The sequence below is a fragment of the Sorex araneus genome, chromosome 2, assembly GCF_027595985.1.
Source record: "Sorex araneus isolate mSorAra2 chromosome 2, mSorAra2.pri, whole genome shotgun sequence".
NCBI lineage: Eukaryota > Metazoa > Chordata > Mammalia > Eulipotyphla > Soricidae > Sorex > Sorex araneus.
The window spans coordinates 129,178,171-129,195,730 of record NC_073303.1 but is presented as its reverse complement, the minus strand read 5'-3'; the positions used below and the strand labels follow the sequence as shown (position 1 = coordinate 129,195,730).

General features: G+C 51.9%; 1 protein-coding gene across 1 annotated transcript; it reads right to left on the bottom strand.

The window, feature by feature from the left end:
• Nucleotides 1–2,182: 2,182 nt before the first annotated feature.
• On the bottom strand, nt 2,183–5,733 carry LOC129401699 (pre-mRNA-splicing factor SLU7-like). Its single transcript, XM_055124486.1, has 3 exons — nt 5,663–5,733; nt 5,508–5,604; nt 2,183–3,970 (listed from the first exon to the last, which is right to left on the bottom strand). The coding sequence occupies exons 1-3, from the start codon at nt 5,731–5,733 to the stop codon at nt 2,183–2,185; spliced, it is 1,956 nt and encodes a 651-aa protein (XP_054980461.1).
• Between the last annotated feature and the right edge of the window lie 11,827 nt (nt 5,734–17,560).

The following is a 17,560-nucleotide window of genomic DNA, read 5'->3' as shown; positions in this document are numbered from 1 at the left end:
GAGTAGCCCTCAGGAGGGTCCCTGCTTGTGGCTGTCCCATTCTCCCCAATGAGGCCATTATTCCATTTTACGTTTTGAACTTTATTTTAAATTTTTAAAATTTTATTTGTGGTGTTCGAGTCACACCCAGAAATTCTCAGAGGTTCTCCTTGTACTGCTGGGGGACCCAGTGGGATGCCAGAGATCGAACTTGGGTCGCCTGCATGCAAGGAAGAAGGCTACCCACTCTTCTATCACTGTAGCCCCCCTTAATGAACCCTTAGTGAAAACTATATATAATCAAAGTTCAAGCATATGTCCTGGCTGGGTCAGTGGACCAAAGGGGGAATGCGGTGACCGCTGGTCATCAGGACTTTCAGATCTCTGAAGTCCCCTTGAGATCAGAAGATAGGTGGGTGAGCTGAGTCTCAGTCTCACAGTCACACACACAAAACCCAGCTGGATGGTTTAAACATAGAAAACTTTATTCCTAATTGAAAACACACGAAACCAATAGGAAACAGGATTAGCTATACACAACCTGCATCCCTCCCCATGCCACGTCCCCAGGGCTGTCTGGTAGGTGACCCTATGGCAGTACCTCAGGATCTCTGAGGGCCTTACAGAGATGGGTTCGGTCTGCACCCAAGCTGCTCTTGCCATCAGTCTGAGCACCTGTGGGGCGCAGCACAGCGGGACCTATTTCCTCTCCTGGTTTCCAACGGGCATCACCAATCCTGTCTGGAAAGTGCGTCTCTGTGAGCTTCTCAGGGTGAGTCCAAACCTCAGCGAACACCTCCAAAGATGGGGTCACTATGGGCAGGGATGGAACCGTTGGTACAGGACAGGGACAAGGCCAAGGGGAAGAACGCTTTAAGCAAATCCAGGAGCAACGTGGAGAATTCCTGGGTTCCCCAGCTGGGAGAGGACCTAGTGGCACCTGTCAGTCCTTCCCCCTTCTTGGCAGATGGCTGCCAAGACACCTCGTGCCCACGCTTATTTCTGTTGACAGAACTTGGAGCTCTGGGCGCTGTCATGGCTCCATGCTGCGTGGGGGGAGGTGGTGTCTGACCCCCAGGCGGGAAACTGGGTGCACCCAGAGTTCCTGACCACAGGACTCGAGGAAGAACGGTTTTGTTTTTTCCAGTTATTAGCTTCTTTATTCTCGATAAGCAAAAAAAAGTCATATTCATATCAACACGGACCTAACAAAGTATGGGGAAAAGGGGAAGGGAGAGGAAAAAAAAAACCTCTCCAAATCCTGCCAATACTGCCTCACCAGACAACACCAAAATGCCCTGTCCCATTTCAATCAGAATAATAAACAGAATTAAATCTTCTCTGGAAGATACATTGCTCCTCTTTAAGACGGGGAGGAGGCTTTGTTCTTTTGGCAGATCCTCTCAGCCATTATATTGCTGCACTGTTAATAAAAGTATATGATTCTGTGTAGAGCACTAAAAAGAAATTCTAAGAATGAGAATTGAGTTTCAGCTCAAGTGTCTCCAAATATGTTATCGTCCATTCTCTGGCCTTTCCATGTTTCATTTTTTGGCTGTTTTCCAGATCAATGCCATTCTCTGTTTGTGAGCTGCTTTGGTAGAAGCTTTTTTGTAGGCTCAGATTTCTTTAGGGCCAAATCCCGGGATCCTCACGTGAGCCACTGCCGCGCTAGAGGAAGCTGGACATCTTTGACCTCCATAGTGCTGGACTCGTGATGCTGAGCACGTTGGCAGGCGGCTGTCACCACACTCTCGATAAAATCATTGACAATCTGCAGCAGCATCTCTCCCACACCTTCGTCTAGTTGCTCAGTAGGATCCACTTCACTTACTGTAGCATTGTCGCACTGTCGTTCCATTGCGCATCGATTTTCTCGAGCGGGCACCAGTAACGGGTTTCTTGCCCGGCTCTGCATTACGGGTGAGATATTCCGGTAGCTCGCCGGGCACTCTGAGAGGGATAGAGGATCAAAGCCGGGTCGGCCCCATGAAAGGCAAATGCCCTACCTGCTGTGCTAATGCTCGAATCCATCGTCACTGTGGAGAGGAATGAATTTATTACGCAACCTCTGAAAGTTTTATTATTGAAGTCAGGCAGCGTGAAGAGGAGCAGACATGATTTTTTTCCGTTTCTCATCTTCAGTAAGAAGCTGAGAAGAGTGAGTTCACAGTGTATATGGGGTGAAGTCTGTGACTAGTCTCTATTGTCCAAAGAAGGAGGCCATAGGGTCGTCTGGCCTCTGGCGTTTCATTCTGTAGCCCTCCATTTCTTCCTCTGTGGGTGCCCGGGTTTCATAGATACAATTGTACGGCCGCTTCCTCTCATGGATCTGTGTGATCTCCTTGACATGAAGAAGGCGGGCCTCCTTGGCATTCAGAGCCTTCTTCAGTTTTTTGTGTTTCTTTTCTTCATCATCACTGTCTGAACTACTCTTTCGATGTGTCTTCTTCTTCTTTTTCTCTTCTTTGAGTGTCTCCAGATGCATTTCCATGAGGGTTGGAGGCTTTTTCACCAATTCTTCAGTTGCATCATTTGGAATATATTCCTCTGAATGAGCAACCTCCTTCCCGGCCTCTCCAGTGCAGTAGGAATACTTGAGAAAGGAGTGGCAACACTTGTATCCCCATCTGCCATCTTTCCAGTAAGATCCCCAAGTATGAGTGTGGTTGTGGATCTTCACATCCTCCTCGTACCTGGAGCGGGCAACAACCCGTTTCTGCCCGTGGATCACGGTCCCATGTCTGGAGTATTCTACGTGGTCTTCAGTTTGACCTAAGAGCAGTTCTGCTGGAGGGGCATCCAGGTGTTCCTGGCCACCATACTTCTCTAAGATGCTTGCTTTCTGCTGCTCTTTGAAGTCTTCTTTTTTGGCTTTGAAGGACTTACACAACAGTTCGAGTTTGGTAGGATCCGCTTGCAGATGCATTTCTGATCCTTGGTTAGAGGCCTCCCAAGCGAACAATTGTGTCTGAGCCATGGTAACGGAGTCACCCGTGTATCTAAGGAAGTTATCGCCCGCATAGCTCACTTCGTCCGGATTCTTTCCTGCATTGGAATAGGGATTCTCTCTCATTGCTCTGGTTTTGGGATCATAGTAGGCAGAATTTGGATCTAAGTTCCGCAAATATTTTGCAATATCTTCTCGAATTCTGAGATTCCGGACAGTGATCCGTCTCTTGGAGTCCAAGTTCTGTCCAGGCATGTCAATGTCATCTGCATATTTATCTTCATCCTCCTCTTCACTGCTATGGTCCTTTCCTGCCTGAAAGTCTGGTTCCTCTTCTCCCCACCGGTGTCTTGGAGAATCAGCCTGTTGCACTAATTTTCCCGAGCCTAATTCTTCTTGGAGTTTTTGGACTTTGAGTGTTCGCTTTGCTAGATCCACTTTGGCATATTCTTCTACAGTTTTCCGGTGTTCCTCTGGATCGTAGCCATTCCAGCGATCCCGCTTTCCATCATAATCGAACATCAGCTGAGGTTGAATATGTTCATCCGGAGCTAGATTAGTCCCTGTAAATTTTGCTCCGACTCGCCTCGGTCTCTCACAGCAGTCTTTCTTCTGGTGTGTCATGGCCCCACAGTTTTCACACGCTCCCTTGCGGTATTTGGTCATCATGGAATTCTCTTTTACGCCCCTCTTGTACCATTCTCCGGATGAGCTATACGGCTTCTGTTTCTCTGGCTGTGGTCTCTGGTGCTTTAAAGTAGGTCTTTTGGATGGATCGATGTACCACGGCACTGAAGATATGTACTGAGGAATATGAGGGTTGATGTCTTTTCCTTCTTCATCAACTTCAGCAGGAGCATTTCCCAGTTTCCGTTGTTCTTCCAGCTCCTTCTTCTTTCTCAGGTCCTTTCGGGTCATTTTCTTTGGTTCCTCCAGCCTCATTTCTTTGGATGCTGACCGTGGAGCAGCCTCGGATTCCTCCTGCTTACTGTCCCTGTCGGTGCTGAACGCATCCAGGGTGACCAAGGTACTCTGGTTCCCCTGCAGATGTTCTCAAAGGGACGTGCTCAGAGGGACGCTCTCAGAGGGATGCTCTCAGAGGGACGCTCTCAGAGGGACGCTCTCAGAGGGACGCTCTCAGAGGGACGCTCTCAGAGGGACGATCTCAGAGGGATGCTCTCAGAGGATGCTCTCAGAGGGATGCTCTCAGAGGGACGATCTAAGAGGGATGCTCTCAGAGGATGCTCTTCCAGTTCTGATGGGGAAGAGCTTTTATGCAGTCTGGAGGGTGGGTGTCAAAGAGGGTGTGGCCAGACCTGATTGGGTGGTAAATTAGGGCTAGGGTGGGGCTAGCTTATGTCCACACCCTGTCTGTGCCTCCAGGGAATGAAAAAAGACTCCTGCTGTGTGTCCTGGGAGACCTTTGATTGCTCAAGGCCTGTTAGTCTCAGGCCTCTGGTCAGTCCTGAAAAATCCTAGACTCCTTGCAGTTCCCCCTTACCGCTAGGAGGTGAAAGGGGGAGAGGTGGGTGACCCAGGAGTAAGGTGAGGGGCCCTCAGCTCTCTCCTGGGCCTTTGTTGGCAGAGCCCCTGTGCTGGGTAGGGACTTCCTGGTATTGTTTGTCCCACATCTCTGTCTGAGTCTCTGTGTGAGCATGGGCACCACAGGCTGGGCACAGGGACTCTGAACTCAGTGGTGGGCCCTTCCCTCTGCTCGGCACCCCGGGACTCCTCAGTAGGGTCTTTGTCCAGGGAGGTAGGTCAGTTTGCAGGTGCTGACCACTGCGTGGAATCTCAGGCCCTGCCTGCCTCGCCCAGACAGCCAGTACCGGCCCTGCCCTTAGATTTCATTGCAGGAGGGAATTTCAGAAGCCAAACAGTAAACCAAGTATTCCTTGGATATTCCTCAGTCGGGAGAGGGAAGGAGTTTCTAGAAAACAGAATCCTGGGCACCAGGGCCCACACCCAGATGCGGGAAAATCTCTCCCAGGCTCCCAGCTGGTGCTCAGGGTCATTGTCATGGGGTTTTAGCCCTAGGGGTCCGTCCTGCCCAGCACCCTCTCTGGTGCCTGGACTGCATCCCGAACAGCACTCAGGCCGGGCCATGGCCTCATCCAACTGAACTCAGCCCGGGTTTCTGAGTTTACCCTTCCTGCAGCTCCCCGCAAAGGCACCCTTGACTCGACTTCCTTCTCCATATTCCAGTCCTGCTTATCTCAGGAGCGACCCAGGCTTTCGTGTTCCTTCCTCTCAAAACTGCTCTACGATGTTCTGCAAAAATTCTCACCCTCCTGGAAAGGCATGTCCTGACAGAAAATCCGGAGCTACCTCAGCAGCTGACCTGGCATATCCTCCTGAATGTGTATTGTGGATGTGAATTTAAGTACCCCCATCTCGGCAGCCCTACGGACAGGGGTTCCCGGTTCTCAAGACCCAGAGCACTCAGGTGAAGGATTCGTCTCTAAGTCTCAGGGCCTTTGCGAGCAGCATCAGGGAGAAATCCCTTGGCGCAGCCCCCATGGAGAGCAGCTTGTCTTCTGAGGGAAGCAGACATGGACAGGAAGTCCACGTCACCTACAGGCCAGCTGTCCAGGCATCTGTGCATGGACAAGCTTCTTGACCCAGGATGCAGCGCAACCCCAGGGTTTCTGGGAAATATGTCCATGGCCTGAGACCTGGAGAGATGGAGGGAGCCGGGTGAGCCTCCTGCGATTAAAGGCCTCATTTTCTCACGATTTCCCCCATGGGGATGTCAGCTCTAAGGCGGGCGGCACCTTCAGCTGCTTCTGTTCTCGCCAGGGCATCTAGATGCACCGTTTCAGCACCACTGGTGCAGGAGAGCGTTGATCACTTTGCCCTTCCGAGGCTGGATCAGAGTCCAGGGAAGAGACATACTATTCGTTAATATTAATGCTTGTTTGTTGTTTGATTTGGGAAATCTGAAGGCCATCAGGCAGGCCTGGGCGGCATCACATACAGTCCCCCAATCAGTGCCAGGAGAACCCCTGAACATTGCTGGGTGTGACCCAAAAAGCAAAAATAAAATTAAAAATAATTTAAAATAAGGTTCAAAGCCAAAACTGGAACGATGGCCTCTTTGGGGAGAATGGGACGGCCGCAAGTACGGACCCTCCTGAGGACCGCTCAAACCATCTTAGCCTCATGCTGTCTTGCCTCAACCAGGATCCACCCATGCCCATTGCCCCTGTGCCCAGGGAGGGACCAGATACCACTTTTCCTCAAAGAGGAAGATTTGGCTTCTCTCCGTGAGGAAGACTCGAATGAACTTGCTTTGGGAACCTACTCTTCAGACCTCCCCCCCAGCAGAAACTACGTACGTGCTCCAGGAAAGCCCGGCACAGTCTGGATTAGCGGCACTGCTGCAGTGACTCCCCTCAGGTCTTTGGAACCCAAGCAAGAGAAGCCGATGTGTTGGGGTCTCGGCAGCAGTTGAGACCCTGGCCAAATCCACTGCCCCTAGAAACAGGAGCAGGCTCTATTCACAGGGGGCTAGGCCCTGTGCCAGCACTCCACCCCGAAAGGCACTCTGGTTTTGGAGATAATGAGATGACACCTGAAAGTCACCACTTGTCTGAGCTAACATACCCGGCCCCGAGATGTGGGAAACAGAAATCATTAGCAAACATCTGTAAAGGGTCCAAGCAAAGTGTACGTGACGAGCGCGATAGCCAGGTGTTCACAATATCTAAGCCGCCCTGGAATTGTGTATAAATACCCTGTGCGGGAGCTAATAAAATTAAAGCTGCCTGACCTCCAGCTCTCCCCACTCTGTGCGGTTCTTTCTCGGTGGCGGCAGTGGGGTGTCCGTGGTATGCAGAGGGTTGGGCAAAGGCTTCTCCCTCTCTCTCACTCCTTCTCCCATAGGGAGTAAGTCCGGTGGCTTGGAGAATCATACCCCAGTTTGCCAGGGTCGAGTGGCCAGGACCCTGACACTGATGGCCAGTACTGGGGTTCTATTCACTCTGCCCCTAAAGCCAGCCCAGGGTTTCTCTGCAGCTGATGCCCGGGAATGGGCAGCAAAGTGATAGCTGATTGCTCTCCCCTGTGGACACAGGGATTGGGTGATGACCAGTCAGGTCACCTACTGATGCCAATAGGGTATGTGATGGGCACCAGTGAGGTCCAATCATAGACCCCTCCCAAGTTACTTCTTATGTATGACAAAATAAATCATCCCATAGACAGGATGGCCCCTGGGGTAGTTGAAGAGTCTTCCATTGGCAGGATCCTGGAAATAGCTGAGGGCTCTTCTCCCCCCGCCCCTCCGTGCAGAAAGGGGGAGCTGCAGAGGAGTCTGAGATGGTTCAGGACTGTCTTGAGGTATGAGATTAACAGGCCATGAGCATGTCAGGTTCTTCCAGGACATACAGCAGCAGTCAGTTTTTTTCATGCTCTGGAGGCACAGACAGGGTGTGGACACCAAGCTGGCCCCGCCCTACCCTAACTCATGACCCTGACAGATCCCGCCACACCCTGTCTGGCACCCACCCTCCAGGCTTGCATAAAAGCTCTTCCCTATCCGAAACTGTTGCATGAACATTCATTCAGTCGGAGGCAGGCGCTGAGACAAGGAACGCCAAAGAAATTTGTGTCATGGAGGGTCCAGGTTCTCTCTGACTCTGTCACAAAAGTAGGGAGCCCTGAAATCTCCTTTTATTACCACCCTACAGTTCACAGGGCTCAGTACAATGAGGCCATAAACTCACGCCTCAGGACAGTGCAGAACAATCCCAGACTTCTCTGCAGCTCCCCCTTTCTGCAGAGAGGCGAGGTGGCCTCAGAGTTTGCCAGGTGGAATTAGCTGCCGGCGTCAGCTCTGTGGAGGAGGCCTCGAGCGTGGGGAACCCGTGAGGTATCGGCTCAGCTGCCGCATGGAGCCTCTTGAGCTGCGACTGCTCCTGAGGGGATCGGCAGCAGCTGCTCTGCTCCAGCCCTGTCTCTGCTGGGGCCCAGGGGTCTTCGACACCAAGGATCAGTGGTTGGGGCCACCCGGTCCAGCTGTTCAGGGTGTTTTCGCGAGGCAGGAGGGGCCCAGGTGCGTCTGGTTAGAGCCTGTTGCTGGCGAGGAGCAGCAGCTACATAAGGGGAAGCTGTGGCCTCCCTGACTGTAGGGCTGGGGAGGCCCAAGATCTATCTCAAGGTTACTCCTGCTCTGCAAGGAATCACTCCTGTGTGTGTGTTTGTGAGTGTGTGTGAGACTGTGCTCTCTGGTCAGGCGCTAATCACCCAGTTTGTGCTGGTCTTTTGGGCATGAGCATGTGAGGGCCAGAGTCTCTGTGCCCAGCCCGTGGGTGCCACTATTCACACAGACCCTCAGAGAGACGCAGGACAAAGAACACCAGGGGTCCACACCCAGCCTGAGGGTCTCTGCCAACAAGGGCCCAGGAAAGGACTGGGGCCCCTCACCTCTCTTCTCAGTCACCCACCTCTCCCCACCCTTGCCTCCCTGCAGAAAGGGGGAGCTCCAGAGGGGTCTGGGATTGCTCAGGACTGTCTTGAGGTGTGAGATTAACAGGCCATGAGCATGCCAGGCTCTCCCAGGACACACAGCAGGAGTCGCCTTTTTTCATTCTCTGGAGGCAGACAGGGTGTGGACACTGAGCTGGACGTGCCCTAGATCCTCTCCAGGGAGCGCGAGTGCGGAAGGAGTGGAAGCAGCAGGCATGAGGCCCAGTAGAGGAAGCCCTGGCTCCGGGGGAAGAAAACAAAGACACTGGAGGAGGTGCTGAGGCTGGGCCGGCTTGAAGGAAGGGACTGTTTTCCACAGAATTACGACACCTGATGTATGGGGATGACCAGAATCCTTACACAGAATCAGTGGAAATACTCTACGACACGGTCCTAGAATTCATCACAGAAATAATGCACAGGGCGATGTCCATCGGATTGAAAGGCCACGCCCAAGTGGAAGATATCGTCTTCCTGGTTCGCAAGGACCTGAGGAAGTTTGATAGGGTGAAAGACTTGCTCACTATGAATGAAGAAGTAAAAGGTGCTAGAAAAGTGTTTGATGGCCCAGACGAGACCCTGAATGACCCATACGAATAACTCCTCCGCTCCTGAATAACCATGATCCCGGAGGCCCAGTAACAATTTTGGAAACCAGCAGCTTCTTGCAGAAATGCCTCTAGACTGCGAACTAAGCTACAGCCCCAGGCCACCCAGGAGGGGAAAGGTTTTTGTCCTCTGGCCTTTCCTTTCAGTGAAGGCTGCAGCATGTGACCGCCATCTTTTGGAGCCCATTAGACAGATGTACAAGCTTGCAGATACACGGCTTCAGGCAGAAATTTCTCTGGACTTAATTACTAAAATACCCGAAATCCAAAACCTATCTAACTATAGCTTAGTTCGCAGTCTAGAGGTCTAGTGACCGCACGAACTCATAAGCTCTTCATTCTCAGCAATGGAAAACAAATTATCAAATGATGCCTTTTCGGCAGGTCTGATTGTTGGGGGGGAATTCCAAATAATAATAGTGAGTTTTCTGTCAAAATATTGAATGTAATCAAAGTAAAGATAGAGTAAAGTGAAAATCATCAGCCACTCGGCAGGTAGTGGGGGTGCGGTGGGGGGTATACTGGGGTTCTTGGTGGTCGAACAAGTGAACTGGTCAAGGGATGGGTGTTTGATCATTGTATGACTGAGACTTAAGCCTGAAAGCTTTGTAACTTTTCTCATGGTGATTCAATTAAAAAAAAAAAGACAATGAAAAAAAAAAAAGGAAAAATGTTTGATAAAGCAAACTCTGCATTGTGACACCTTGTCCTGTCTGATGCTGCATTATCTCTAGGGAAGTCACAACTTGTATGATGACATTACTTTGTCCTCTCCCTGCTTGCCACAAGTAGCTTGTCCCGGTTTTCCCCAGAGTTTAGGCTTACCCCAGGCACACCCATCAAGGTGTTCCCGAATCTCTCCCATCCCTTTGTTTAGCTATAATCACTTCTCCATCCTCTCTTCCCCAAAAGAGTTAAACCGAGGCTTTCCCTTAATCTGACTCTGCTAATTTGCAAGGTCAGAACTTCCTAGGATACTGAATTTATATTATATAAGTTAATATTGCCTTTCTCCTCTTCTTGTACCTTTTGAATAATTTACTTTAAAGCTATGACTGTTTTGTATAGACACAAGAAGACAATATTATGTTTTTATAACTTGGGAATTAATTGGCCTCGAATATTATTCCCTCCCGGGCATCTGCTTGCTCCACTTAAGCCTCAGTTGCCCTCAGTTCCTAGCACCCCAAAGTAGGGTCCCCGACTGGGACGAGAAGGATCCAGGGCAAGCGGTGAGTTATGTGCTACCCTGGCATCGAGATGGGCCTTGCCAAAGTGCCTAATTCTTAACTATAAGTTAAGAGCTTGATCATAGACAAATGCTGTCATGATCCAATAGTATTTATGAGACTGGGACCCTGCCAGGGATAGGAAAGACTGATCTGGCCTGAGCACTGTATCTGAGATTGAGATGGCCCCAGGAGAGCAATTCTATAAGCTTTAATGCATCTCTTATTGTGTCCATACAAAAAAGAGCCGGGAGAGAAGCAGGGAGAGAGAATGAAATAAACTGATCGAGCAACCAGTCTGGCCTTCTTCCTTCCATCGCCTGCCCTCGACCGACGGCACACACAGCGGTTCCGGGGCACCGGACTCGGGCGGTAAGACAGAGCTGCCCGGAGAGCCCGCGAGTGCTCGCACCCCTCAGTGAGCTTTAGTTTTTTTACAACAACTCACTGCATTCTCCATGGGAAGTTCTTGGTATTGAGTCATAAAAATGAAATTTGAAGCGAAGCATTTTCCACCTCGATTTTCAGTCTTAAATTGTACAATGATCACCAAACCTTGAATTGTCTGTCTTTAGATACCTATACTTGAATTTCTTGGCAGGTTTAGTGATGTGTAAATTGAAATATATTTTTAAATTTTTCATTAAATCACCGTGATAGTTAGAAAAATTTCATGATTGAGAAAGTTTAGTAACTTTACCTCACGGTGAATCAACAAAAACAGGGGGAGGAGGGAAAGTAAGCCTTGCATGCAGGTGGCTGTGCATGACCTCAGGCCTCACTTTGCTCTCTAGATCATCTCAGAGTCTCCTGTGGCTCCCCCATTTCTGAGGCGCCCACCATCCTCTTGCTGCATCCTGGAATGTCTGCATGTGGGTATACCTCAGTTTCTCCTCTCTGAGGAGCTCAGACTGTGTATGTCGAGGAAATGTGGTCTCGGCGCAGGAAATCTGAGTGTTCTTACTCCTCAGCAGTCCATCACCGGGCGGGGCGGCCAGTCTGGGCTCTCTCCTGGCTCTCGTCCCTCCCAAACCCCAGCTGTCCCCTGGAGGCCGCCCAGCACCCAAGCCTTGGGTGAAGGGCTCTGTTCCTACACGCCCACACTGGGGACTGTGGCCGTGTGTCCAGCACACCACACACCACGTGCTCTGGAAGGCGACACTTTCCCTGCCCCTCCCCAGGCAGGCAGATGCCAAGGAGACAGCAAGGGGCTGGGACGCACACCGGGACCTGACCCTGAGGCCAGAGCCCAGAGGGGACACTCAGGTGCAGGCCTGGTTCTCCACACTCCTGCACACCCACTGGCCTTGATGGTGGGGACACGGGCTGGGCAAGGCCAGCAGCCTCTCCTCACGCTGGCCGTCAGCTTCTCGCTTTCGTCCCCGAGACCCTGAGTCTCTCTGAAAACCTCAGGGACAGCGTTGTCTCTGCCACTGGGCGTCTGAATTTTATTTTTTTTTCTTTTTAAAATTTGCAAACATTTATCCACTTTCTAGTGTCTGTGACCCAGTACGCATGTTCTAGCCCCTGCATCTCCCCGGCTGCTGTTTTTTCTGTTGCTGTCACAGCCTCAGTTGGGTGGCAGGGGCCTCCCCTAAGACCCCAAAACCCAGGGACACCAAGGAGGCAGGGGCCTCCCCTAAGACCCCAAAACCCAGGGACACTGAGGAGGGATAGGGAGGGACCCAGAATAGATGTCAAATCTGAATGGGGTCCCAAATGTTCTGAGGACAAGTCGGGGGTGTGGACAGAAGGAATCTGGTCCTGGGTGTGACGGCTCTGCCTCAGGCCGGGGTGAGACTCCCCTCCACCATGGATAGAGCTGCCCTATCCCAAAGCACACGCGCGCACACACACACACACAAGCCAGCAGAATGGTTTATACAGGGAAACCTTTATTCCTAATTGAAAACGACTAAACCAATAGGAAAGGGTCCTGATGTCTCTCTCTGAGCCTCTGTGTGAGCAGGGTGCCCCCAGGCTCAACACAGAGACTCTGCCCCTCAGAGGCCGGCCATTCCCTCTGCTCAAGGGGGTAGTGTGGGCCACCTGTTGAAGGGGCATCCTTGCTCCACTTCTATCGAGTAAGGAATTTTCATCCAAACTGTGGGTTCCTGGATTGTGCAATCCACAACAGGTAGGAGAGGGTGTAAGGGATGTTCCTAATGTGGGCTCCTGCTCAGGGAGCCAGAGCCTTTGCCAGGGTCCTCTGACGCTGGCTCCTCTGAATTCCTTGTTTTTATAGCTGAAATCAGGTTGCTGAAGGCTTGGGGCCAGAATTTGGAGGGTTGTGGAGTCTCCTTCGTTCTGAGGGTCAAATCAGATGGGTGAGTTTGATTCCTGACTAGATGGAATGGGACCCAATGTTTCTTTCTTTTTTTTTTTTCTTTTTCTGTCACAGCCAGCGATGCACAGGTGTTACTCCTGGCTCTGCACTCAGGAATTACCCCTGGCGGTGCTCAGGGGACCATATGGGATGCTGGGAATTGAACCTGGGTTGGCTGCGTGCAAGATAAAGGCCCTACACACTGTGATATCACTCCAGCTCCCTGGCACCCAAAGTTTCTTAATGGGATTATCCTTGTTGAAACAAAAGCAGAGCCTTTTATTCAAATGAGGAGTTTCCTTGCAGGCCATTCTTGGTCATTTTTTTCCCAAACAGGAGAATTGTTTCCTGAGTCTGTGCACCTTCCTGAAAATGCCTTTCAGCTGCACTGTCGGGCTCTCCATGGGTAAATATAAAAAGTTTAACAAAAATAATATCAAGGACAAGAAGTCAAGTCGGTGCAAGCCTATTTTTTTGTTTCTTTAAAAATTAAAAACCACTGTACCTAGGTCATAGGTCCAGGACGACTGAATAAAACCTGATGTGTAATAAAACCAGGATCAGAGCACTCCTGTAAAAGCGGCTGCTTCTGCTGAAACCACAGTTGATCTCTAGAATTCAGGGCATTTAGAGAAGCAGCCACAATGCCAGGGAAGAGACCAGCACACAAGCTGAGTCTGAGATGATATTGCAGGCCCTGGCACACGGGCAAGTGAAGAAACCAATGCGTCGGGCTACAGCCTTCACTGAAGCTCTTTGCCTCTGCCAGAAGTAACCTGCTTCCTAACCGTACACACGCGCAGGAGTGTCCTGGTGACAATGCCTTCTGTCCCTCCCAGACTCAGCACCTGTAATGGCTGAGTGGGTGAGTGTTGGGGCCAGACTGAGCTACCAGGATGAGCCCATGTCAACTGCTCCACACAAGGGCAGGAACATAGAGACCCAAGAAAATGGCGAGATTTCTCGTGTGTTCTGACAGGTTTGTATGAGGCTGAACATCTTCTTCTGGCTGTCTTTGTAAATAATTTCCTCTATTATACCGAAATTGTCAATCTTCCTTTTCTCACAGATCCCTGGTTCTACTTTGCCTGTTTGCTGTCAGTCTGCAGATCCTGGGTCCTTAGCCTGTTTGCTGTCAGTCTGCAGATCCTGGGTACTTAGCCTGTTTGATGTCAGTCTGCAGATCCTGGGTACTTAGCCTGGTTGCTGTCAGTATGCAGATGCTACATTGTTTTCCCTATTCAGAAGAACTTTTCATGATCTTCCCCTAACTCCTTTGTTGCTGACCTCACTGCATTGAGCCCTGTGAACTGTAGGGTGGTAATAAAAGGAGATTTCAGGGCTCTCTACTTTTGTCACAGAGTCAGAGAGAACCTGGACCCTCCATGACAGAAATTTCTTTCGCGTTTCTGTCTCAGTGCCTTCAACTGAATGAATTTTCAGGCAACAGTTCTGGGTGGGGAAGAGCTTTTATGCAAGCCTGGAGAGTGGGAGCCAGACAGGGTGTGGTGGGGCCTGGATGGGTCAAGAGGTAGGTCTAGGGCGGGGCCAGCTTGGTGTCCACACCCTGTCTGTGCCTCTAGGGAATAAAAAAAAGGTGACTTCTGCGTGTTACATGGGAGACCCTTGCATGCTTAAGGCCTGTTAGTCTCACACCTCAGGGCTGACCTGAATATCCCAGACTCCTCCACACCGCCCCCTTTTTGAAGGAAGGTGGGGGGATTGGTGGGTGACCCAGAAGGTACCTGAGGGGTCCTCAGCTCTTTCCTGGGCTCTTGTTGGCAGAGCCCCCAAGGCTGGGTAGGGACCCCTGATGTTCTTTGTCCTGTGTCTCTGTCTGAGCCTCTGTGTGAGCAGGGGCGCCCATGGGCTGGGCACAGAGACTCTGACCAGCAGAGGTGGCCCTTCCCTCTGCTCAGCAGATGGGCAGGTGGGGGCCCAGTGCGCTGTTGGCCCCTCACACCCGACTCTGAGACCGCCTCAGCGCTGGACACTGAGAAGGGCTGAGTTCCGGGGGCCTCAGGCTTTGGCCCAGAGTCAGAGCCACATGCCCAATCTGGGCCCCGCAACCCCAAGCCAGGGCCCAGCCCCCCTGAGCTGCACCGCTGGGTTCAGTTCCCGGAGGGCCCAGAGCGCAGTTCTCAGAAGGGCCAGACGGCATCAGAGCTGCTCTGCTCCTGCTCACTGTTAGGGTCTGGAGTCATAATTTCCCCCTCCTCGAGCCCGCACAGAGTTCAGCCAGTAAAGTAACACACAAGCCGAGTTTATTAAGCCAGCTAGCTGGGGTCAAGCTTTCAGACACACAGTCCAAAGCAAGACGACGAACAAGGGAGAAGCCGCAAGTTTTAGAGTCAATGCTTACATCATAGCCCACGCTTACAAATTCAAAAACATAAGTGAAAATTGCAAGTTTCATAATTCAGAAGAAAACATAATTTCAAATGGTACAAACAAATAGTTTCAGATAGGTCATCTGGACATGTTTTCAGAACATTCTGGAGGCGGCCCCCCCCCCCCGCGTCTCTTCTATAGATAGTGGATAGCGGTTATGAAGCTATTTTCCAAGATGAGTTTTCAGCCCGGTTGTCCTTCCCTTGCAGATATCAGAGGGAAAAATGGGATTTTAGGAAAAACAAAAAGGTTTTATTAAAACAAGACGTGAAGCAGGAACCAGGCAGGATGGAGTTGCTCCTGCCCTGCGCTGAGCCCGACACTCACTGCCCTGCGCATCCCCAGGACCCGGCCAGCTGTCGGGAGCCCTGTTGCTCGACTACACCTGGGTGAGAGACAGATGGGTCAGTGCAGGCCAGACTTGGACCCCTGGACATGCTTCTCTGCTCTCTGGCCCTGACTCCCTTGAAGGACAGTGGCACCATCACCAGCATGTGACAGCTTCTCCCAACTTTTCCCGTTAGACTCTCTCGCACCGGTCTTCCTGGTGCCCGCCCTGCTCTGTCCCCTTGCCTGAGCTCCTTTTTAGGACACCGTGAGGACCCTCGAGCGACATCGCTGCCCGACTGTGGGAAAGGCAGTGCCAGGGGCATCTCTCAGATTCCTACCCAGAGGGGCTGTGGGAAGGGAAGGGCCCATTTTCTGGGGAGACTGAGTCTGAGGCTGGTGATGCCTCTGGTGTCCAGAGGCCCTTGTTGGCGTCACCGTGGCTGGGTGGCTGATTCCAACCCGGAGACCCCACCTGGCAACGCGGGTCTGGGTTCACCCTGCTCCTGGCGTGGTTAGTGGCAGACACTGTGCAGGTGGCAGCGCCGTGCCGGGAGCAGAGCAGCGGGCAGGGCTGTGCCGAGGCAGGAGCCACCCTTCCTCATGGCCGTGTGGGCCACTGCGTGTCACCCCAGCCTCTGTCCCCACTATTGGCCTTTGCGGCCGCTTTCACGCAGGGACTTAACTCTGTGTAACTCCCCGGACGAGTCCCTCGGGACCTGCCCTGCCCCCTCTGTCCCGGACTCTGGCTCTCCCCCCTCAGCCCCTCAGCTGCCCGGAAATCTGAGGTTTAGACCCAAGACTGTTCCAAAGGGGTTGTTCCCCGTTCAGCTGCTCTCCGTTCCGCAGACGTGCAGCTGTCCCGTGTTCGCCCCTTGCCCCTTGAGCTATTCCACACACACGATGGCTTCTAGCTGTGCCCGTGTCCCTGTAAACAGCGGGGTTTCTTCTTCTCTGTGGACAGATTTTCTGGTAGCAGGAAGGAATCAGGGCCCCAGAGTTTGCCAGGTGACATTAGCTGCGGGTCAGCTCCGTGGGGGAGCCTCGGGCGTGGGGAACCCGTGAGGTATCGGCTCAGCTGCCGCATGGAGCCTCGTGAGCTGCGCCTACTCCGGAGGGAATTGTCGGCAGCTTCTCACTCCAGGCCTGTCTCTGCTTGGGGCCCAGGGGTCCCTGGCACAAGGGATCGGTGGTCAGGGCCTCCGGGCCCAGCTGCCCGGGGTGGGCGGGCGAGGCAGGAGGGGCCCAGGTGCGCCTGGTTGGAGACTGTTGCAGGGCGAGGGGCAGCAGCTACATGAGGAGAAGCTTCTGCCCCGCTGACCGTTTGCAGGGCTGGGGTGTTGGGGGCTGGGAGGGAAGGTTGGGAAGAGCAATTCTGGGGCAGTGGGGCTCTGTCTCCCTAAAGCTGTTTCTTACTCTGCTACTCCGTCAAGCACTGGAAATCTCTCTCTGTTGCTCCCTGTCCTTCTCTCTCCTGTGCTGGGCCAGGCCCTGAGTTTCCCAGTCCTTGCCGAGGCCCTGGTCTCTTCCTTTGGATTCCCTCCTTTCGTTCTTTGAAAACACCTAGAGATTCCAGGAGCTGCTGGTATCAGCTCCATCTTAGCCCACCCCTCTGCATGTCCTAAACCTTCCTGCCAGTCCCAGGACTGTAGTGGGTCAAGGAAGCTGACCCTTTCCTGAGACCTTAAACGCTGCCCCAGACCTTCAGTCACAGATGAAGAGATGATGGGGCAGTGAAGGGAGGTGGGCAGGAGAGGGCACTTGCCTTGCACAGAGCTGACTGGCCCTCCCTGCACCCATACGGTCCGAACATGTTCATTCTAGTCTCCATCACAGACAGGAAGCCCGAGTCTTCTTCTTAGCTCTGAGGAAAAGTGGTATCTGGACCCGCCCTGGGCACAGGGCAGTGTTATGGGTGCATCCTGGTTGAGACAGGACAACATGAGGCTAAGATGGTTCGAGTGGCCCTCTGGAGGGTCAGTGCTTGTGGCTGTCCTATACTGCCCAAAGAGGCCATCATTCCATTTTAGTTTTGAACTTTATTTTAAATTATATTTTATTTTATTTGTGGTTTTTCGAGTCACACCCGGCAGTGCTCAGAGGTTTCCCTCGCACTGCTGGGGGACCCAATGGGATGCCAGAGATCAAACCTGGTTCGCCTGCATGCAAGGAAGATGGCTACCCACACTGCTATCACTGTAGCTTCCCTTTATGAACCCTTAATAAAACAAATATATATATATATATTTTATATATATATATATATATGTACATACAATCA